The 23,416-nt window shown below is 45.4% G+C and overlaps 1 protein-coding gene and 1 long non-coding RNA gene across 11 annotated transcripts in view; one reads left to right on the forward strand and one right to left on the reverse strand.

Annotated features, from left to right (window-relative positions):
• Positions 1-16,734, reverse strand: part of LOC144792272 (uncharacterized) — a 328,885-nt gene extending 312,151 nt beyond the window's left edge. For 5 of the 10 annotated variants that reach the window (XR_013602526.1, XR_013602527.1, XM_078667203.1 and 2 more), the window contains exons 1-2: positions 16,214-16,342; positions 4,247-4,389 (exon numbers count right to left, since the gene is read on the reverse strand). Coding sequence is in view for 8 of the 10 variants with exons in the window: in XM_078667203.1 (XP_078523329.1) it covers positions 4,247-4,340 (94 nt within the window). In the remaining 2 variants the exon portion in view is untranslated. Of the gene's footprint in view, positions 1-4,246; positions 4,390-16,213; positions 16,344-16,599 lie in introns of those variants that run through there. The other 5 variants (XM_078667196.1, XM_078667200.1, XM_078667198.1 and 2 more) reach the window with 4 other exon arrangements.
• LOC144792274 (uncharacterized) overlaps positions 16,728-23,416 on the forward strand; it is a 53,104-nt gene continuing 46,415 nt past the window's right edge. Inside the window, exon 1 of the long non-coding RNA XR_013602528.1 lies at positions 16,728-16,863. This is a non-coding gene — a long non-coding RNA (uncharacterized LOC144792274). The remainder of the gene's footprint in view (positions 16,864-23,416) is intronic.

A 23,416-nucleotide genomic window follows, 5' to 3' on the forward strand; every position in this document is an offset into this window, starting at 1 on the left:
GGATCCGGGTATAATGAGTTACATCAGCAAAGGGCAGTGGTCTGATAATGTTTGTGCTAGATGTTAAATTTTAGAAATGAAAGTGCAAACAACTCAAGTAGTTAGCCAGAAGTTCAGCCTTGACCACATATCATATGTGCAAGAGTAGTACACCCCTTGTCTACGACCTGGGTTCCTCAATCTCGGACATAACAAGTTTACATTCTACCACTAAATGTTTGAGTATTTACGGGCTGACATGTGCAATCTATATGTAGATTTAGAGTGGCATTAGAATTACCGCTCAATATCAGTGACCCTGTGGCATTTACTATACTCTTGGATTACCACCCATTTCTTCAGCAATTGTTTATCATTGTATAGTGGCATATGTGTCTCTTGTAAAAAGTTTATATCCACCTTATGCCTTTGCAGGTAAGCAGTGATTTGTCTCATTTTGTTCGGGGATTATACAATCTGCACACGTCACATGTAAGGAAAGTATAGTCACTGTCTTTGTATGAATAACCTATAGTTTAAGTGTAGTTGGTTGCTTTGTATGTGTAGTGCATTCTGTGTCTCAGTAGTGAGCATAGCTGAGGCTTCGTAGAGTTTTACCTGGACTAAAAACATTTATGTAACTAGTTCCCCCTCCCAAAGCAGCCCGCAACCTAGCTAGTGAATATTAACAACCCTCCCTGCCACCCACCCCCCATAGCTTACCATCTGAAAAAACAGTATCAGTACAGCACTGGCAATAAGAAAAGAAAATAATGCTCTATATATTCCAAACTGTGGGGCCGCTTCAAACCCACCGATCTCCATACTCCCGTAGTCAAAACCCAGGTAGGCACAGCCTTTTCAGGACATGTCTGGGGTTGGTTACTCCACCACCATCAATTCACATAGGGAAGCAGAGACGCTGCACAAGTCATTACTGTTGTTACGTGGAGTTTAGTATTAGTTCTAGCTGTGTAATATAATTTTTAATTCTTTTTGGTATTCTACAGGCATGTTGCCCTAGAGCTTTGTATAATAGTGTTGCTCTCAGTCATCTTCAGGTGGGGGGCAGTTAGGGAAACGAGACTCCAGTGCTGGCTTGACTGGCACATTTGGACTTTTCTTTCTACCATTTTAGGAATTGCGTCTGGGAATATCTTCTATTTACTTGGGTGAGCAGTCCTTAATCTGGCTCGATACAACATTGCGTACTGTCAAGGTTTGTAGGTTTTTGGTTTTTTTAACAGACGGGAAAGCACAGCGAACCACCTGAACCACTAAAGTAGAAACAGAGTAGAGTGAAATTTGACAGCCTCAGTTTTGTAGGAATTTGTTTCTCACGCACCATTTGAAGAATTGCGTCTCTGTCCCTGAAGTTCAAGAGTCTGGCATTCAAGGTCTGCGCCAGGTGACTGTGGAGGTTGGGGTGCCAGTAATATTTTTCCACAATAAACAGTTTAAAGAAGTTATCCACACCAAAGAGTGATATCATCATGCCCTCCACAATGGTGTCCATCTTACCAGTGTCTTTTGACTCTAAAAACCCCATATTTCACAAATCATTTTGCAGAGATCTCGAGTCCATAACCTCATTTTTAGCTTTGATTAGGGAGAGCATCTGTTTCATCCCAAGTAATTTTCTTTATGAGTTTGTTGCACATCTGAGGCGATTTTCCTGTTTTGTATATTTTTGATGCACTATGGTCCATGAGAATGTTTAAAGATAGGAAGGAGACTGGCTTGCATTCTCTGTGGGTGCACTTTTACTCTAGGTTTGATGTCTCCCTCACGGTATTCTCCAGACATCGATTCAGGGAGTATGCTATAAGTATCTGTTTGCTTGCACATTAAGCAGCTTTCAAATAGTAACTTAGCTTACTTAGGGTCCAAGTTGTGTCTGGGATGAGAGTTCGAGTGATATCAACGCCACACCATACACACAGATTCAGTGCCAAGAAAAGGTTGTCCTTGGTGCTTGTGCTGTTGTGGTAGCATAGGCACCCAGAAGACCTCTCAGGGTGTCCTTGACCTAGTCTAGTCCCATCATGACATCCCCTAAGGCCCATGCTATCTGTCATCAATGTAACACAAGACCCATCACGCCCGACCACGGTGGGGCATGAGTAGTTACAGTCTCAGCTCTCTCTCAGTGTTGTAATCTGCAAAAGTTGTATCTATTAAGAAGGGATGATAGAGGAAGATCCTCTCGCCATGCACATTTTGCAGGTGCCGCACGTATTAAATAGCTGAAACATGTTGACATAAGGATCTTGGAGTTCATTAGCATACTCCCTGTGACACCCCACCCTTTTTTAATCTAGCCAACAGTGCCATAATAATAAAATTAGTTGTTGGGTTTACCTGCAGGCTATTTTAATGTTTAATTTTAAACCTTTCCCAGACTCCTGATATTGTCCTTAGGGCTACAGTGAAAGTGCTCCCTCAAAAAGTGGGTTTGATCCCATCCAGCAACAATAGGGGCACCGTACATAGGACTTGATGGCATTCCATGCATTAGTGCAGGTGAAACCTTTTTTTTAAAATTAAGACTTTATTTTTTCTGGCGAATATAGGTAGTGGTGGTGGTACCTTTACATTTTAGTAGGACTTCTCCCTAGTATTTGCAATAAGCTTGAGGGAAACTGAGTCACCATCCATATGACTTATTTCCCTCTCCCCTTCCAACATGGATTACAATTATGGATGTACAAAACATGGCAGCTGCCACTACTCTACAAGCAAAACCCACTGTCAATATAATAAGGACACTGTTGGTGTGCCCCTCCAAATCATGCCACTGTCAATATAATAAGGACATGGTTGATGTGCCCCTCCATGTCACAGGAAAGGTCCAGGACCTCACTCATGTCAAGGTAAAGTCTATGCCTCTGCACACACATTAGTGTGCACTAAACTTTGAGCCTAACATCCCCACTTGGCCCTAAATTCCTTTTGGAAACTCTCCGCGTATTAAGGGCAGTTAGGGGTGGGGGGGGCTTTGTCATGTGAGGCCTAACAATCTGCCCAAAACTTTGGCTGGGCATGATTCTGAAGTTTTATTTCTCACTATATCAGTTATTGACTGGAGTTCTGCCATGGATTAGAAGGAGGTTCCCATGATCACAATCACTAGTGCGAAGGTATTATAGGAAGATCTTGGAGTCTCTGGCCTCTTTATGGCACTTGGGAGAGGAGGTGCTGGAGGGAAGGGGAGGAAAGGGAGTGGAAGGAGACAATGTTAAGTTTGCTAGCTTGGATGCTTTATTGGAGGAGAATTACAACACACCTGAATGTTTAATTACCGTGACAAAGAAGTATTATCCGAATAATCAAGATTATCAGTAAGTACTAAGTACATGTTCACTTATCAGTGAGACTTAATATGAATTGCTGCACCCCTCGATCTTTACCTCCAGAACTATGCTTGTAGGTGTGCCACGGCTAGCTTACTATATGACTCAATGTTGTAGGGACACCAGTCTTCCATTCTTGGGATTTAGTTTAATACACTGATACTCTCTGGATTCTTAATTGATTTGACTCCTTTAGAACAACTGCTCTTAGACAACTGAAAATAATTAATGGAAAATGAAAGCCCATGATTGGAAAACCGATGTCCTGGTGATAGAAGTGGGAAAGTCACTAAAAGCTTGAGCCAGAAGCCTTCCATTTGCTCCGCTAAATGTCTTCTTGGAACCTCGAGCCCAAGACACGCTTTCCCACTGGGTTGTGGCCTCATGGTTATAGCTGCCAACCATGCAACACGTGGACTAGGTTTAAATCCCTCTCTCTGGGCTGGAAAAAAGGTGTAACATAGGCTGTGTCTCTCTTGAAGCACTCTTATATCCCTGGGCAAGATTAGCACTATACTGGAAGATCGTGGTGGAGCATGTTGCATTATCGGTAGTAGCTGTTGCGTGTTCATACCTGACCACTCCTCTTCTGTCTATGACTCCATTTCCAAATTACATAAAATAGCTGCAGAAATACATCGAGACCAAGGAATATGGTCCTGGTCCGAATGGTTACAGGGACTTATCTCCACTTGGAGTTGGAAATTATTAATGGGAATTGTAGTTATAGGAGCCGTCTTTCTCACTTGCTCTTGCTGCATTCAATGTGCCCCTATGATCTGCACCACTTGTATAAATACTTGCAATAGTATTGAACCTTCCCCCATCAATGTTCATGAACTGAATCGAGAAATAATGGTACAACTTGAAATTGATGAATTTATGAAGATTGATATATAAATTAATACATGTACCTTTTAAAATGGATTCAGCATAGCTGAAAAGGGAGGTCTGTTGAAATGTAAAATCCGATTCTCTCGTTTTTTGATTAAGCTGTGCCTCATCCATTTTTCACCACTGCCCTGCTTTCAGCCTGGCTCTCTCCTTGACACCGCACCTGCATAAACATTGGTAAAGAATCTAGATTATGGCATTGTAGGCTGTGTATACATGCAGACTCATCGCAAAAGAACAGGTGGCGTTTGCAGTGGGTTTTTTAAACAATGGTAAAGCCTTAAGTAATGTTTACACAGATAGCTTATCTTGTTGTGCAGTTTCAGGACGCAACAGTTACACAAGGCACCAAGGCTGTTGATTCTTACCGATTGTTTCATTTGTGTGTTTTTCCCAAAGCTCTATTTACCTCTTTGCTATAAAAACCTATGTAACCATCATTCAGTGTGCTCTCTCCTTGAGTATCTCTATGGTGCTTGTCGGATGAGGCCCCCATTCATGAATGCTAATAAATGACCTCCTTACTTGTTAAGAACCTGTGGCGAAGTGGTGACCCTGCACCAGTGGGTTATTAATAATCTGCTCCACAGATATAGGGATATAATCTGATGTACTAAACTGAAACACTTCCGTGTGTTAAAGAAATGCACGTTTTGGGATTTTGAAGACAACTTATATCATTCATATTTACTGCATGAGTTGCATCCCAAAAATTTTCAAGGTTGGCTTGTGCACGAACTCTTGGAGCCAAGCAGGATCCTTGACTCCGCTCTTCATGTTAATTTGTTGGCTCGCTCATCTCTACCCAGGCCTACGGAGTCATCTGGTCAACCTAGGCAAGCAACACCGGACATGGCCCAGAACAAAACCAATTTGAAAACATTCAGCTGGGACGACAGTGCTGTGGTTAGGTTATAGCCACTAGAAGTGATAAGCGCACCTGTAGCCCAAGGCGACAACACATTTGTAGAAGTTATTTCTGAGTCTACTTAAGGTATTCATTCTATGATGCATAGTATTGAATGTATTTGCTACATCATTAATAGAATGAATATCATGTCATTTAGAATGTTAACTAAGTAGGAGTTGATGTCTCCCTACCGTTAGGAGTGGATGTGTTGGCTTCTTAACAGAATGCTACTTTAATGAATAAAGTATTGTGGAAATTAACTTTTGTTTGGAGTTTAACACTACAATATTGGCGAGGAGCTTGGTGAAATTTGGACATTATCCCCATGAAGACGCAAGGCGCCTTTGGAAGCATTTGAGGTGTTTAAAGAACTACCAGGTGGAAGCGAGTTAACGTCCTGTACTGTATCTGGTACCGTGAATGAAGAGGCAGATGTGCAGTTTTTTTTTTAATGTTGCGCAAGCACACCGTTTGGCAGTTGGTTAAGCTCGAGCACACTAGAGAAATGGTGCTGGTACGAGCGACCGCCGGGCAAAGCGATCACGCCTCAACAGATCTTGGGAGCGGAGCACTTCAGCACATTTGCTCGTCAGCTCTGGGCCCTTTTCAATAAGGAGAAGGGTTAACAGTACACTATTACAGCGGCGTTGAGGTGTATGACTTGGGCCATTCTTTGGGGGGGGGTGTGGAGATCAGATTGTTTAAAAAAAAACATGACATGTCGGGGCATCTTCTGAGGCAATTGCGATCAAGGTCTTCAAAAATTAAAGCGCACCTGATTTTGTACTCATCAACTTGCGGTGAGGTTTTTTACCTCTCTTCTTTACAAATTTGCCTGCCAAGCTCAAAACAATACTTGATATGGTATTTTTAGTTACATTTTCTCAAGCTGTGCAAGTGAATATTGGGAAGAGCTACTGAATTCAGTACTCTAGTACTATTTTATACCATTTTTGTAACTTTGGTGGAACAACCTATTTTTTGGCTGTTTTAGCTCCTATAACAACGTGTGCCTCGCAAAACTCGGTCTTACTCCTCCACAATCGTTCTCGTCAAAGTTTGGTGATCCACCCATCAAGTGGCACCAAGAATTGTCACAACATAGGAAAATGAAAATCCTTCTGCATTCAATTAAGACTGCAAGGTCTCACGGTGTATAACTATATGGAAAAGAAACCTGGCTCTGCCGAAAGCTCAGATGTGTTTCAAAATGAATTAGATGATTTGGATAGGTATTACTCTACTTCAGTATGCAGAGCAAATGACAGGCATATTTTTTCAGGAGGAAACAGATTAAAACAGAGCCTACGGAGGAGTTTGTCTTTGAGCTTAAGAGACTTGCATCAACATGTAGATTTTGGTATATTACATAACAAACTTATAAGAGTTCAAATCATAATACACGTATATAATGATCACATACAAGCTATGTTGTGGGTGTATGGGGAGTCATCATTGGGTGATGTATTTGCGGTGGTTAAGAAAGCGGAGAGCTCTAATAAGTGTGCGAAAGCTGTTGAAAATAAAGAGAAATATTCAGAAAGACATCATAGGCAGAGTAACACAAAATAAAAAAGTGAAAAAGAAGAACTAAAGAAAAGGGCATTAAGGCTTCAGAGAGGAAATGTTATAGATGTGGAAGTGGTAATCATCTGGCATATAGCAAGAAATGCCCTGCAAGTAAACAAAAGTAAGGGGTGTGTGGGATCAAAGGGCACTTTTCTAAAGTTTGTAGAAAAAGTAAAGGCATGAAAAAGGTATTGGTGATACAAGACAAGTCCAATACTGATTCAGACTTGCAGGTATCTGTTGGTGAGGGTGCAGCTAAGGATAATGATTGCATTTTGGGAATTAATGACACCAACAGCACTCAAGAGACCAATGTTGTGAACCATCTGGCGAAACTTTCTAGGAATAAACCAGTATGCAACATGAATCTAGGTGTGTAGAACTGCTCATAGTGGCCGATTCAGGGTCACCCTACACTACAATGGACAAGGAAGTGGGGATAGAAAAATGTGCAGGGCTGTTAAGGTCATATTTGAAACCGTCTGATGTGGCCCCAGAAAGTTTTCATGGGAGACTCTATGCCTATGGTTGGATATAGGAATGTTACATTTCAGTGCAAAGGAAGGAAAACCATGGGGAAGCTCCATGTGGCTGAAGAAGGTCAATCTGTCTTAGGTTGGATCGATCAGAGAGCATTGGACATAATAATAAACCCAAATAGTATTGAACAAGTGTTGGTCATGGAAGATAGTGAACGCCATAGTCCGAGATTTAGAGACCCATTTCCTGAGGTATTTTCAGGGAAAATTGGGATAATGGAAGGTTATTCCAATAAACTTTTCTTAAACAAGATGCTATTCTGAAGGCACATAAGTCAAGAGCTATTCCTTGGATGTTGTGGGAGGAGGTCAATATAGAGCTTAATAAATTACTCAAGGAAGGAATTGAGGAGGTGGATGCAGCGGAATGATTGCACAATTGGTCGTATCTAGACAAGCCAATGGGAACATTTAACTGTGTGCAGATTTTAGGGAACTTAATAAAAACATAGTTGAGAAATTTCAATTGCCCAAAATAAATGAAGTGTCGGCAGTAACCAAGGGGATGACGTGGTTTACATCTATTGATTTATCCTCTGCATACCACCAGGTGAAATTACACAATGACATCAAAAAATTCACCACCTTCATTATTCCTGACCTAGAGGAAGTTATCAATAGGTTTGCATGTCTTTTAGGCTCGCCTCAGCTGCAGCAGTGTTTCTAAAAAGTATGCACAAGTTGTTTGTTTACATGCCTGGTATTATTTTCTTCCAAGATGATATACTGATCATGGTGGAGAGTAGAGAACAACATGACATCAGAGAGGAAGAAGTGTTGAAGAAATTAAGAGATAGTGGCTTAACAGCTGAATTTTTTAAATGTAAATTTGGAGTACAACCTTTAGACTAGCCAGGATATGAAACCACAGCAGATGGTATAAAACCCAAAAATGGGTTACATAAAGCTGTGAGGGAGGCTCCTGCAATAAGGAGGAGCTGAAGACATTATTAGGGTTTGTGGAGGATCATGCAAAATGTGTCTATAAGTTCTCCGAGAAAACATTCAACTTACACCCATTTATTGAAAAACAATGCCACATTGCAGAATTATTTTGAGTGTACAAAAGACAATATTTGTACAGCAAAGGAATTACATGGTTTTGTTCCCAAACCTGAATGTGTATTAACTACAGATGGTAGCAACAAAGGTATTACTGTGTTATATCAAAGGGATGTTAAAGGTGATGAAGTCTCCATTGCATTTGCATCTAGGGCATTGTCCCCCGCAGAAGAACGCCATTCTGTGATAGAGAGCAAAACCTTTGCCGTGTGTGGGGTTTATAACACTTGTGGAATTGTGTGCAGTGTTTTCAAGTGGCAATGAGACTATAAACCTTTATTAAAAGTTATCTACGGAAGGGCTATTCAAGGAAGCTGCTAGGATAGAAGGAATGTCATTAAGACTCATGGACAGGTATAAGATGATTTACCTTCCAGGGGTCAGAAAGGAAGTATCAGATTGTTTAAGTAGATTGCCATTACCTTTGGAAGTGGAACCTCACGAGTGTCGAGAAGAATTGAAGGCAGCATCGACTGAAGGAGAGGGGATAAATGCCAATACTGACCAGGAATGGAAGTATCCCAGCTCAAGGGATGAAAGCTTGGAAAAACTGAAGGATGGCTAGAAAAAAAAATCATTGACACAGGAATTTAGAAGCTTATGGGAGTTTAGCAATGAATGGTCAGTGATAGGTGTGAATATTTTTAGCTGATTTAGAATTGTACCATCTAAGAGCTTGAAGAGACCATAATTAAGTCTAGTCGTGAAGGACATCTTGGTATTGTCAAGAGCAAAATGAAAATTAAAGAGAACTATTGGTGGCCAGGTCAAGATGTAGAAATAGAAAGAGTTGTTATATTGTGTGAATGCAGATGCATCTCAGATTTTACTGAAACCAAGTCTGTATCCTACATCTTGCCCTGAGATGACATAGGAAACTATAGAAGTTGACATCATGGGAGCAATAAGTAAAGACAATGGTGAGGTGTGGTTTGTACCAGTTGCCACAGATTATTTTTCCAAATGGCCAGAACTGAAATTTTTGAAAAATGCCATTACTGAAAGTGTGGTTTTCTTTTTGGATGAAATTTTTCAGAGGGAGGTATTACTCCAGAGGATCATTACCTCTACGTCCCTCGACCCAGTCATCACTCATGAGGTATTCCACACGACAGGCAACAAAACAGGAAACGCTTTTAGACTCCACCCACCCTCCTGTCAGGTGCTATAACACACCTCACCACCAGAAGCAAATCCTGTTTTGTTTCCTGTCGGTTGGACTTCTGATGGGTGACGCTTGGGTGAGTGCCGGGAACTTACCTGCTACGATTGTCCTGTGGTTTCCTCCTTTGCTGGGCCTTGGGGGTGCTCATGGACCTCCGTGGGACTTTTGAAGGGGGGCTGCTGGGCTTCCTGCTCTTCCCTCGTGGCGGGGACCCTGGGTTGCGGGGCTTCTCGGGTCCCTGTGGTTTCTGCTCCTGGATCCTGGACTCTTTGCGCCCCGGGGCTTTGTTTTTCTTTGCGGCTTGCCCCGGTGGCCTGACTGCTGCTTGGCCGTGTTTGGGATTCTGTCACGAGCACCCTCACGCCCTGCCCTTTGCCGGTTCTGGTAGGCGGGGCGCGCTCGCCTCCTGGCTCCGGATCCGTCCTCCCTTCATCTGGCATTGCGGGGGCCGTTTTCTTCCTGAGTGGGGCTGCGTTGTCGACGCTGTCGGCGGGATGCCGTTCCCGGCTCCTGCTCTTCATTTCTGCATGTGAGGGCACCCGGGTGGACTCCGGGTTCCCTGCCTTCCTTTCCTGATTGGCTGCCCGGCTCATTGCGATGACGTCATCGCCTCCTTTCTGCATTGGTGACTCGGGGTGTTTTCCTTCATCGGCTGCTCCTGGATGACTCGTTTTTTCTGCCCCTCCTTCTCCTTCCTCGGTTTCCAAGGGGCTGCAGCTGTGGGGTGAGTGTTTTCCTCCTATTTATGGCGGGATTCGGTTTTCTTCGCTTCTGTACCGCTTGTGGAGTTGCTGTGCGTTTCGTGCTGCTTTGCTGGTTTGCTGTGTCTTGTGGATTTGCTGTTTACGATGGGGAAACACCATAGGAAGAGAAAGCATATCTCTCCTGTTGAGTCTTCCTCCTCCTCTTCCGACAGTAGTGATTCTGCCCCTGCTGGTCGGAGTGCTGGTTTGGGTGGCTCTAAGCGGCTGAAGCGCCTTATTTTGGAGACGCTGTCCAGTCTCAAGGCTTCCAAGAAGGGTGCTGGGGGTCACTCTGAGGTGGCTGCCCCCCTCTATTCGGATATTTCTTCCTCCGCTTCCTCTGATGAGTCCACCTTGGGTGCGGTGGATCTGCAGGGCAAGTACATTTCTAAGGACCTGATGCCTGATCTCCTGTGCCATGTTCGGGAGAATATGGGTTTCCCTGTGGATTCTGTGCCCAGTACCTCCCAGGACACTGTTCTGCCGCAGTTTCGGAAGCCTGTGTCTTCTTCCATGCCCGTCCACCCCTTTGTCATGGATGTCCTCCTTAAGGAGTGGAAAGACCCGGACCATATTACTTTGCCCAGGTTCATGTCTAAACTGTATCCCTTGCAGGATGCGGAGGTTGCCCTGCCTGATTCGGTGCAGGTGGATTCTGTGGTTGCTTCTCTGGTTGGCAGACCTTCCATGGCAGATGATAATATCCTAAAGGATGGCGTTGAAAAAAAAAAAAGGATTGACTCTGCTCTTAAGAAGTCTTATGCTGGCTCTCACCTGGCTCTGAGGTCTGGGGTGTATGGTGCGTATGTTGCGCTGTCCTTGTTGGCGGACTTCAAGACTCTATTTTCTACTATTCAGGAGGGGGGCTCTTGTCCTGATTTACTGGAGTCTATGGAACGTCAAGCGGAGTTCCTTTCGGACATTGCGTTTGACTCCGTTAGGGCTTCGGCTCTTTCTTGTGGTTCCTCTGTTGCTGCCCGTCGGAACTTGCTGCTGAAGGGTTGGAAGACGGATGCTGCTCAGCGTTTTATGGCCTTGCGGTTGCCGTTTTCTGGTACTCATCTTTTTGGGGACGCCCTGGAGGGCAAGCTCCATAAGGTCTTCAAGGAAAGGAAGCATTCGTTTTCTTTTTGTCATACTCCTGCTCTTAAGGGGTCCTCATTCTCGAGTGCCAGGTCTTTTCGCCAGCCTTCTAGGTTCCAGCAGTCGTCATTTCGAGGCCAGCGTGGTGCTCGAGGGTCCTTTTCTAGGCGGTTCCAGAAGAAGTCCCAGCCGGATGGTGGTTCGGGCGCTCCTCGTTCCTGACTACGCCGTTCCGGTGCCCGCTCTCGCTGGTGGTCGGCCTGCGGTTGGTGGGAGGCTGAGGTTGTTCCTCCCTGCTTGGCTGCTGACGACCTCCGACCAGTGGGTGCTGGATGTTGTGTCCAAGGGTTACCGGATGGAGTTCCTGTCTCCCCCGCCTCCCTCGGGTGTTGTGGTGACCCCCTTGCCTGCGGATCCTACTCGCCGTCTGGCGTTGCTGGAGGGTGTCCAGGTTCTGTTCAGCAAGCTGGCGATTGTGCCGGTCCCCCCGCGGGAACGTGGGCTGGGGACTTATTCCGTTGTATTTGTGGTCCCGAAGATCACGGGGGGTTTCCGTGTTGTCATCAATCTTCGGGCCCTGAACTTGTTTGTGCGCAAGATCACGTTCAAGATGGAGACTCTGCAGAAGGTGATCCCCTTGATTCAGGAGGGCTGGGTGTTCACCTCGCTGGATCTCCAGGATGCCTACCTCCATGTTCCAATGGCGTTGGAGGATCAGCGGTTCCTGCGCTTCTGTCTGGGGGGTCTTCACTGGCAGTTCTGCGTCCTTCCCTTTGGTCTCCGGTCCGCCCCCAGGGTGTTCACCAAGGTGGCGGCTCCCTTGGTGGCTCATCTTCATCTCCTGGGGGTGTCCGTTTTTCCGTACCTGGACGACTGGTTTCTGCAGGCTCCTTCTCCGGAGGTCATGTCTCGCCACCTTTCCTTGACCATGCATACGCTAGGGGTTCATGGTTTCCTGGTCAATCTGCCGAAGAGTCACCTGGAGCCCGCCACTCGGAGGACCTTCATTGGGGCTGTGTTCGACTCTGTTCTGGGCAAAGTCTTTCTCCCGGAGTCGAGGATTCTGCGTCTTCAGTCTTTGCTGAGGACTTTGCTGGCCCGGGATTCGGCTCCTCTCCTGCAGTGGCTGGTGGTTCAGGGACACATGTCTGCCACTGTGTTCACGGTGCCCTGGGCCAGGGTTCATCTTCGGCCTCTGTTGTGGCATGTTCAGCGTTGGGTGCCCTTTCCTGTCCAGGACTTCTCGATTCCTGTGCCGGTATCTCCAGAGTTGGTGGCTGCTCTGCAGTGGTGGCTGGATTCTTCCAATCTGTCGAAGGGTCTCTGGTTCCATCCCCCGCCCCCCTTGGTGTTGACGACGGATGCCAGCGCTTCCGGCTGGGGTGCGACTTTGGGTCCTTGGGCGGTGCAGGCGCGTTGGCTCCCCTCGGAGTCGCGCCGGTCTTCAAATTGGAGGGAGCTGTCTGCTGTGGAGAGGGCGCTTCGTCTTTTCAAGGGTCGTCTTCTGGGGTGCAATGTGTTGGTGAGGTCGGACAACACTGTGACCGTGGCCTACATCAACCACCAGGGCAGTACCCGCTGCCTCTCACTGAACTTGGTGGCGTGTGCGATTGCGAGTTGGGCCGAGCGTCATCTGGTGGCCATCTATGCCTTGCACATTCGTGGTGTGGACAACGTGGTGGCAGATTCCTTGAGTCGGAGGTTCCCGTCCTCTCTCTCCCTGTGTCTGGCCCCGCGGATTTTCGGGATGCTCTGCCGGAGGTTCGGGACTCCGGAGCTGGACCTGTTTGCTTCCCGGACGGATGCCCTGCTTCCCCTGTTCTGCTCCCGGTCTCCGGAGTTGGGGGCTTGGGGGGTGGATGCCTTGTCTGTCCTTTGGCCCCCTTGGCTCCTCTATGCGTTCCCCCCCTTTCCTCTGATCCCTGCTTTCTTGCTGAAGGTTCAGCGGGTGGGGGCTCAAGTGGTGGCTGTTCTCCCTTACTGGCCTCGCCGCTCCTGGTTTCCTCTGCTGCTGAGTCTGGCGGTGGGCCCTCCGTGGATCCTGCCCCGCTACCCGTCTCCTCTGGGTTCCCCGTCTCCCTCCCTGTTGGTTCCTCTCACCTTGGCGGTCTGGAGGTTGAACGGCTGTCTCTTGGAGTCCGGGGTCTGCCGGATCACCTCATCACTGTGATGCAGGCTTCTCGTAGGAAGTCCACTCTGGCCTCCTATTCCAAGCACTGGGCTTCTTTTTCTGCTTGGTGTGTTGCCTTGGGCCTGTCCCCTGCCTCCTGTGCTGTTGCCTCTATTCTGCAGTTTTTTTTGGAGGGCTTTCAGAAGAGTTATGCGCTGTCTACGTTGAAGGGTCAGTGGGCTGCTATCCGGGCCTTTCGGGATCCGGCTTCTCTTCTTCCTTCGGACGGGTTGTTGGTTTCCCGTCTGTTTCGGAGTTTCTCTCTTTCTGCTCCTTCTGTCCGCTCTCCGGTTCCTCCTTGGGACCTGTCTTTGGTTCTGGGTGCCTTGCAGTCCCCTCCCTTTGAGCCTTTGGATTCCGTGGAGTTGAAATTCCTGTCTTTCAAAGTTGCATTTTTGGTGGCTGTTACGTCTGCTCGGAGGTTGGGTGAGCTTACGGCTTTGCGTTGTTCTCCCTCCTTTTTGAGGTTTCTTGACGACGCGGTGGTCCTTTCCTTGGACCCCGGTTTTATGCCTAAAATACGTTCACGTTTCCATTCCTCCCAGGAGTTGGTTCTTCCTTCTCTCTGTCCTTCTCCTTCCTCTCCTTCTGATGTCTTACTCCATTCTTTGGATGTGAGGAGGGCGTTGTCTGTTTATGTTGATAGTTCTGCTGGGTTTCGGTCTTCTGACTCCCTCTTCGTGACCTTTGGTTTGGCTGGTAGGGGTAAGGCTGCCTCTCGTCTTACTTTGGGTCGCTGGATTAAGGCTGTGATCTTGTTGGCGTACCAGGGCTCTGGTTTGCCTTGCCCGTCTGGGGTTCAGGCTAGATCTACCAGGGGTGTGTCTGCTTCCTGGGCTGCTTTCCATGGGGTTCCCCTTGAGGAGATCTGTAGGGCGGGGACCTGGGCGTCCGAGTCCACCTTTGTGCGACATTATCGCTTGAATTGTGCTCTGTCTGGCCGCCCTAATTTTGGTTCTGGTGTGTTGCAAGCTGGGGGGATCCCCCCTTCTGTTTGAATCTGTTTATTTCTGTTTGTTAATAAACTGTGTCTTGCTGCACTCCTTGGTATCTGTTCTGTTTCTGTTTGTGGTGTGCTAAAGGCCTTTGTGGGGTTACTTTGGTATGCCTCATGAGTGATGACTGGGTCGAGGACGAGGGACGTAGAGGTAATGCTATGATTACATAAGGTAATCCCCATTACTCTTAGTCCTACTCGTCCTCGACCCAGTCATACGACCCGCCCGCCCTCCCTTTCCAGGCCTTTGGTGCTTGGTACATCAGGATTTGCTTCTGGTGGTGAGGTGTGTTATAGCACCTGACAGGAGGGTGGGTGGAGTCTAAAAGTGTTTCCTGTTTTGTTTCCTGTCGTGTGGAATACCTCATGAGTGATGACTGGGTCGAGGACGAGTAGGACTAAGAGTAATGGGGATTACCTTATGTAATCATAGCATTAGAGGCAATGGTGTGCAGTGTAAAATTGGTTAAATGGAGAATTTTCTCAGACGTAACAGCATGGAACATACATTGACTTCAATTTATCATACTAGTGGGAATGGTGAAGTGGAAAGGTTCAACCGTGTGGTCAAAGAATCTTTGCAAATGGCTAGATATAAGATTTAAATTAAAAGGCAAATGTAAGGAAAATGTTTGGATGTATTGCACTACCCCTACTGCCACAGGTTATAGTCCTTTCACCATAAGGAGAGGAAGAATACCTTTCATGAATGGTAACAAGAGTTGAATGGTAAATTCGCGATTATAGCATTGGTCACCTAAAGTTGTGAAGAACATTCAGAAAGCACAAGAGAAGTAAAAGGAATATAAAGATAAAAAAAGTGGAGCTAGTAGATGTTTAGTTGAAGAAAGGAGAATGCTGCATGTTAAAATTACCATTTAAAGTATAAAAAAACAAATCTTAAAAGCACAAATATTCAGAACCATTGGAACAGGATCAAATATTTGCTAACTCTGACAGATTGAGTGGTGGTCGTGTGTAGAACATGAGTAGATTTGTAAGGTGTAAAGAGAATAAGAAGATGATGTTGGAAGAGGTTAAAGAGAGAGATTATATTTGGTTGGACACACATCAGCTGAAGAATGGATTGGAAGTGGAGAAAAACAACATTGTTGAGAGTGAAGGTAGTCAGAGAGAAGGCCTAAGCAATAAGGTTGTGCCTAATTTAGGAAAAGGGTTAGATCAAACAACATCAGGACCATTGTGTAATTGTTTGTCTCAACGAGAAATTAAGCCTCCTGCTTAAGTGAAGGATTACGTTGCGTGTATATATTGTGAGTCTATATTTCATGATAGGATGTTATTTCCCAAGTATGAATTTACTATTTATAACTTTGTTATGGATACGTCCTGTGTAAGAACTCACTATGTAGAACACTATTAACGTTATTTATATTAATGTTTAGTCAGTAATTATTTAAGGAAGGAGACGTGTTGTGTCTCCTTGGTATTCCTTCTTTGACGCATAGTATGGAATGTATTTGCAGCGTCATTAGTAGCACGAGTACAGTGGCATTTAAAATGTTTGCTACGTAGGAGTTGATGTCCGCCTGCCGTCAAGAGTGGAAGTGTTGGCGCCTTCACAGAATGCTACTTTAATGAATAAAGCGTCGTAGAAATCAACTTTCGTGTATAGGTTAATTCAACAGTTAATGCTACGTACCTCAGAATTAGCAAAACACACACACTCCGGAGCTCTCCCACACGCGCAAAGTATCCCTATAAATTACACACAAAATATACACTTACTGCGGTGCTGTACGCCTGGAGTGTAACCATTCAACACACAGACATTCATCAATAATGGTAGGGCGTCTAGCGGCCGACCGCTGCACCGAGAGCTGACGGCTGCCATTTGTATCCTGAAGAAACACGAACGCCGGAGCGGCAAGGAAGGGAAAACACTCTTCTCGAGGGGCCGCGTCTTGGTAATTCCTCACTGCCGCCCCAGCCCCCTACTCAACCGCTGCTTTCTGAGATAAATTCTCGCGCGACAACCGTCAACAACTGCGCAACGAAATAAAACACAGGTGAGAGCGACTTGAGGCCTTTGCCTGTTGCGCTACAGGGCAGCCCTTTTTGGGAATAAAGTAGTCTCTGCGGAGGGATACTTGTTCAGTTCAGAAATGAGTCACCTGATTAAGACGTGCCTGTCAACAGAGCAGCCGGTGCACTGATTGTGGCAATGTGGTGTGAGGAACCCGTCGCACTCCAAGACTACCGAAATGGAGGCCAATCGATTTCCTTGCTGGCTGGCTGACAGTGTTTTGTCAACCTACACCGAGCAACTGCCGCTTTTTTCCTCCAACTATCTACTGTTTGCATGGGGCAAAAGCGTGCACGGAAAATGGTTTCCTCAGCACACTTGGAGGGAACTTGAACTGCACCAGTGATACAAGGTACTTCTAATGGCAGAATGCACACTTTATATATTGTTGCTAACATATCATTTATATGTGGAAACGACTTCTGAATTTAATACCATAAACCAAACATCAAAGTGTACACGCTGTATGTGTATTGTCAATATTCATGAGTGTTTGCAAAGCAAGGTACTAAGTGAACCATGTGTGATTTCTGCTCCACACGTGTTCAGCCATTTTGTGCATTTTTTTTTATTTCAAACCATTTTTATTACATTTTTATAAATCAGAACAATTGTAATAATACAAAATTACAAATAAATAAAGGAATACAAAGAATACAAGGTAAATAATAATAATAAAAAACAAAGAATACAGAGTAAATAATAATAATAAACAAATATGTTCCTCAAGTGCCTTGCCATGGTGACTGCAATGACAACGCAGTTATGTACAGGTGGTTTGCCAAGCATAGGTATCACCTAAAAGGTAATAATTGGTAATACAAGTACTCTTCATTATAGATATATTAGGCAAGTGAGTAAGTACAGTACAGTACAGGAGCATCATACAGTTCAGGGACATCATTGCAATTAAAGCATACTTTAAAAAGTTACATTAGAAATTACATTATGTAGAAATGAGCCTGTTTTCACGGGGGTCATATGAGAAGGAAAAGGCATCAAGGGATTTTCACATTTTCCTGTGTGATGTACGCCAGGGGGAGGCTTGAAGTGCAACGTTATGTAATGTAATGTAAGGGTTTTTTTTCTACCGCGCTACTATCGCTCCAAGGAGCATCTAGGCGCCAACAGAATGACCAATGATGTAAAGCGGTCCGGCTGCTAATGTCAACTAATCCAACCTTCACGCTAAAGTCCGAGCTATGGTGTCCTGTAGCTTAAAGATCCAAGTTTTAAGTTCTTTTCTGAAATCAGTTTCACTCTCCAGTGCCCGAAGGTAAGGAGGAAGAGTATTCCAGGCTTTTGACCCTAGAACTGGTAAAGATTTACCCCCTCTCGTACTAAGTCTGAAAGTTGGAACAGACAGCAGATTAGCATTTGAAGACCGCAAGGTACGGGCTGGATAATACCTGTTGAACTTTTTTCTTAGGTACTTGGGCCCTGAGGAGTGAACAGCTCTAAAGGTGATGACCAGTATTTTAAAAAGGACCCTTTTGATTGTGGGTAGCCAGTGCAGGGTTTTTAGTGCAGCGGTTGCTGATGATCTCTTCGGCCATTTCAGCACCAGTCTGGCTGCTGCATGCTGCACCATCTGGAGTTTATGAGTAACCACTTTGTTAGTACCAGCATAGAGGCTATTACAGTAATCCATCCTTGATGTTACAAGGGCGACTGTTACCGTTTTTCTAGCCTCCAGCGGCAAAAGATCAAAACACTTCCTTAATCCCCTGATGATACCAAAACATGTCCCCGCTACCTTCAGTGCCTGTTGCTTGAAGGACAAATCAGAGTCAAAGTTAATCCCCAAATTACGAGCAGAGTCTGTAGTGTGAGGCGGTATTTCTGCCTTCTCCGGCCACCATAGTCTGGGGACAAAGTCGTTTTTTCGGGCCCATCGGTATGATCTCAATCTTTCCCGTGTTACATTTCAGGTGGTTTCTCCTCACCCATTCAAAGGTAGCCGTCAGGCAACATTTGAGATTGGTTTCCCAGTCCTGAGTGTCTTTATCAAGGACTAGGATCAGTTGGGTATCATCGGCATATGCCACCACATCAATGCCAAATGATGATATCAGCCTAATCAGAGGGGTAGTATAGACATTAAACAATGTCGGGCTCAGACTGGACCCTTGCGGTACTCCCATAGTAAGTGGTTTCTCCTTTGAGCAAAATTCGCCCAAAGTAACCACTTGTCTCCTACCACTCAGAAAGTTCTTAATCCATTCTAGGACTGTCCCAGTAATGCCAGATGTTATTAGCCGGTCAATCAAGATGACATGTGAGACCGTGTCGAAGGCCGCTGACAGATCTAATAGTATCAAGACGGCCTTCTTACCCTGGTCCAGCGCCATACGGATGGTATCGGTGGTAAATAGGAGCGCTGACTCAGTGGAGTGCTGTGCTCTGAAACCAGATTGGTTCGAGTGCCAAGCCTCACTGTCCTCCAGAAACTTGGTAATCTGTTGATTAACAAAAGAGTCTGTGATTTTACACAGTAGGGGGAGCAATGAAATTGGCTGGAGGTTGGACAGCGTGGTAGGATCGGGCATTTGTTTTTTTTTGCAGCGGTTTAACTGCCGCTAATTTCCACTCAGCGGGAATATTAGCAGTAGCCAGTGAGGCGTTAACAATTTCATTTATCACAGGATTAGCTACTTCTACAATCCGATGTAGGAGCGAAATGGGGCAAGGGTCAAATGGAGACCCAGATTTAGTCGCCAATATTGCCCCATGTGTCTCCTCCATGCTAATTGGACGGAAAGCCGCTAGCTGATCCATCGCTTGACTCCCCTTCTGGCTCCCTTCTTCTGATTCTAGCACAGGGACTGCAAAGTCCTTCGTAATGCCCTGTATTTTATCCTCGATGTAATCTGCGATGGTATCACAGAAACTCTCCAAGGGCGGGATTTCCTGCACCAATATTTTGGGCTTATTGAAGCAGTCAACGATCTTAAAAATGGCTTTTTGTTTGTTCCTAGCCGATTCTATCGCTGCTGTATAAAAATTCCTTTTCGCTTGTTTGATCATTATATGGTATGCGCTCCTAACTGATGTGTATTTACCGCGCTCCTCAGCGTGGTATTTTTTCCGCCATCTACGCTCAGCTCTGCGCACCTCCCCTTGTTTCGCTTTAAGCGATTGGTCGAACCACGGGGCGGATTGTCTCTTATGGCCTGATCTATTTCTACTTCTCATGGGACCTGCCTTGTCTTTAAGTTCGGACATCCATTCCCTAAAGGTGTTGTTATCCACATCCGGGTGTCCTATCAAGTGGAGCCTACAATCCCTAGCCAGTTTGGCCAATTCCGGATGGCCCAAAGCGGCTTTCCATTCCTCTTGTCTAACCTGATTACTTTTTCCCGATTGCTTGCATTTCTTAGTCCCTTCTAATGATATAGTGAAGGGTAGCAGCACATGATCTGTCCAAGTCTGGACCCTGGGTTCGTTGGCCTTGAGAGCAGTTAAATTAGTAGCAATACAATCAATAGTGTGGCCTGCCTAATGAGTGGGCTGTGTGGTGAGAAAAGTTAGCCCCAACACATCCATGGTGTACCTAAAAGAAATTGCAGACACATCTGTGGAAGAATCAAGATGTATGTTAACATCCCCTAGTATTGTAAACTTGGATTACCGGAGCGCCAGGGTGCTCACAGCCTCCCTAATACTCTCAAGGAAGCCCTTACATGAGCCCGGGGGGCGATAGATTAAGGCACCAGCAAATGTGAAGGTGTCATTAATCTTGATGAGAAAGCCCATCCCTTCGGCCCCCTTAAGATCTTGTAGTTCAACCACCGTACAATTAAGTGAGTCCCTGTAAATAATGGCCAATCCTCCCCCCCCCATTTTTTTTCTCTGTCCGCCCTTTGTATACAGTATCCCGGTGGCATAGCATGCACTATGTCGGGAGTACACCATGATTTGAGCCACGTTCCCGTTACAAAAAGACAGTCTAAATTTTCCTCAGTTAATAAATCATAAATATGTAGTGCATGTTTGGGCAGTGATCTAGAGTTAATTAACCCCCCCTTAAGAAAAAAATTTCCCGCTGTAAATGCACCGATTTGTGACCACAGGAAGGTTTTCTGGCATCTCAAGCAACTCACCGGTCCCTCCCATAGTACAACATCCAATTGATGCCTACAGCAGTGAGAGCCAGACTGTAGTGATAGCAGCTCCTTCCTGCTGAAAGTCCTCATTTTAGCTGAACTGACAGCGTTTCTGGCCCCGTGCATGGACGGGCACAGACGGGCTTACCTTCATCGGCGCGTCCGCTGCGCGTCATTACTATCTGTGCACTAAATAGAGGTCTGTGCAGGGTCCTGACCAACAACTGGACCGCCAACCTCCACAAAGATGGCCGCGTCTGGTGTGCCACAGGAAGTGAGGATCTCCCTTCCTCTATGCTGTGCTGTCTGCCTCCACAACAAACAGCACTTGCTGCGGTGGAACGGGGAGCAATGCGGCTCTAAAACGATGGTACAATGGCCAGGTAAGCACAGGAAATAGTACTATCAATTTATCAATGTGATTTAAAAAATCACGAAGTAACAGTTAAAACGAGTGCAATTTATTCGAGCAAGCAGGCTGCCAAATCTCAATCATTCGAGCAGCGCGCTCCGCCCTCTGAAACCTGTAGCACCTAGCAATAGTCTCGTAATCAGGCAGACTAGTCATAAAGCAGTGTTGATTCTGCTTGCGTCTTCACACATGTCCTCTAAATAGAGGTCTGTGCAGGGTCCTGTCCAACAACTGGACCGCCAACCTCCGCAAAGATGGCCGCGTCTGGTGTGCCACAGGAAGTGAGGATCTCCCTTCCTCTATGCCGTGCTGTGTCCCTCCACAACAAACAGCACTTGCTGCGGTGGAACAGGGAGCAATGCGGCTCTAAAACTATGGTACAATGGCAAGGTAAGCACAGGAAATAGTACTATCAATTTATCGATGTGATTTAAAAAATTACAAAGTAACAGTTAAAACGAGTGCAATTTATTCGAGCAAGCAGGCTGCCAAATCTCAATCATTCGAGCAGCGCGCTCCGCCCTCTGAAACCTGTAGCACCTAGCAATAGTCTCGTAATCAGGCAGACTAGTCGTAAAGCAGTGTTGATTCTCTGCGCCTCTTAGGAAGTATAACCATTCTGCCACATCTTAAATGAGACTTCTTTGGAGTTTTTCCACTTATTTAAAACAATGTTATTAAAGTGAGCACAAGATCTAACAAGTAACGGTCATTTATGTCCGTGATCCTAGGATACAGAGCGTCTAGTAGAACATAGGAAAATTCTCTGGCAGGGGTTATTTTGAAAGTTTTGCCTATGCACTCATAGATCATATCCCAGTATGTTTGTAGTGTGGGGCACTCGAAGAGCATATGGGCCAGGTTACCAACGTTAAAGTTGCAGTTCCAGCAAGTAGGGCTTTCACTGAGATTAAGTTTAAAAATCCTCTCTGGAGTCCAATATGTCCTGTTTATTGACATCAGTTTGGTTTGTGACAGTATTGGGGAGATTTTATGCGAGAAGGGGGTGATATGTATCTTATCCCAGTCAAAAGGGATATTACTAGAGTTGTCCTCTGACTCCCATTTTCCTTCACATTTCTTATGAGATTTGCGAGGTTTTGGTGATAAGAGTTTATATACTTTAGAGACTGCGTGTCCTGACCTTAGCAGCTGTGACAACTTTGCGAGTATTGGCGGGTCGGAGGGTTTAATTGAGAGCGCCGTGAGGAGAGATTTTAGTTTTAGATATTTATAAAAGTCTATCGAGTGCAGCCCGTGGCGAGATTGAAGTGCGGAGAAAGACAGGGGAAGAGTTCAGTCATAGAGGTCTTTGACTAGGTTTATCCTGTGTTTAGACCAATACTCCCAATGGAGCATCCCTCCATTAATCTTCAGGCTCGGGTTGCACCAGAGAGAGGATACGTTTGATTTGTTAATTTTTATTGTGGAGAAGTGTTCCAGGCGTAGTAGTGCTCTTTTAGTACTGAGCAAAATGTATTTTGAGTGAGGGAGGGAGGATATATCCATGGTGAGGAGAGCGGGCAATGGCATGTCGTTTATGATCGATCTTTCTATGTGCAACCATACTGGTGTGTAGTCGGACGGCGGAAGTAGTCAGTTAGATCCCTGTTTACAAAATACGTGGTTTGATAGTTCCTGAATTTTGGAAGACCCAGACCACCTTTTTCTTTTGGTAATTGAAGTTTCTTCATAGATATTCTGGGCCTCTTACCTTGTCACAGAAACGTGTTAAAAAGTTTATAGATTTTAAATATGAAATCATTTGAAAACTTCATGGGTAGCATGCTGGCTAGATAGTTGACAAGAGGATTAATCATCATTTTTAATGTCTCAGCTCTTCCCCACCATGTTAAAAATGTTGGTGACAAGCCATCTATTAGCGAAGAGGTTTGTTTGAAGATGGCAGTTTCATTGGTCCGAAGGGTGGTTACCAGATCTTTCGTGAAATCCAAGCCTAGGTATTTAAAGCACTTAAGTTGCCATAAGAGACCAGAGTTAATCATAATCTCTTTCCCACCAAGGTTGTTCAGGAGTTTCACCTCCGTCTTATCTTTAATCAGCCTATAGCCAGATACTCTAGGCATCGATTGAGGACATAAGTGCGGGAATAGCAGCTTCCGCATTCTCGGAGACAACTAACACGTCGTCGGCATAAGCAGTAATTTTGACCGTACATTAGTTGAAGCGAATTCATGTAATCTATTGATTGTTCCTAAAATGGAATAGGAAAGGCTCAATTGCAAGGAGGAATAGAGATGGTGAAAGAGGACAGCCGTGTCTTGTACCATGATGTAATCTGAAGGATGATGAGAGGCATCCTCCCTCTCGCACTCTGGCTGAGGGGTTAAAATATAGTGCCATTATCATGCGTTTAAAGTGTTCTC

The sequence above is a fragment of the Lissotriton helveticus genome, chromosome 11 (assembly GCF_964261635.1).
Source record: "Lissotriton helveticus chromosome 11, aLisHel1.1, whole genome shotgun sequence".
NCBI classification, from domain to species: domain Eukaryota; kingdom Metazoa; phylum Chordata; class Amphibia; order Caudata; family Salamandridae; genus Lissotriton; species Lissotriton helveticus.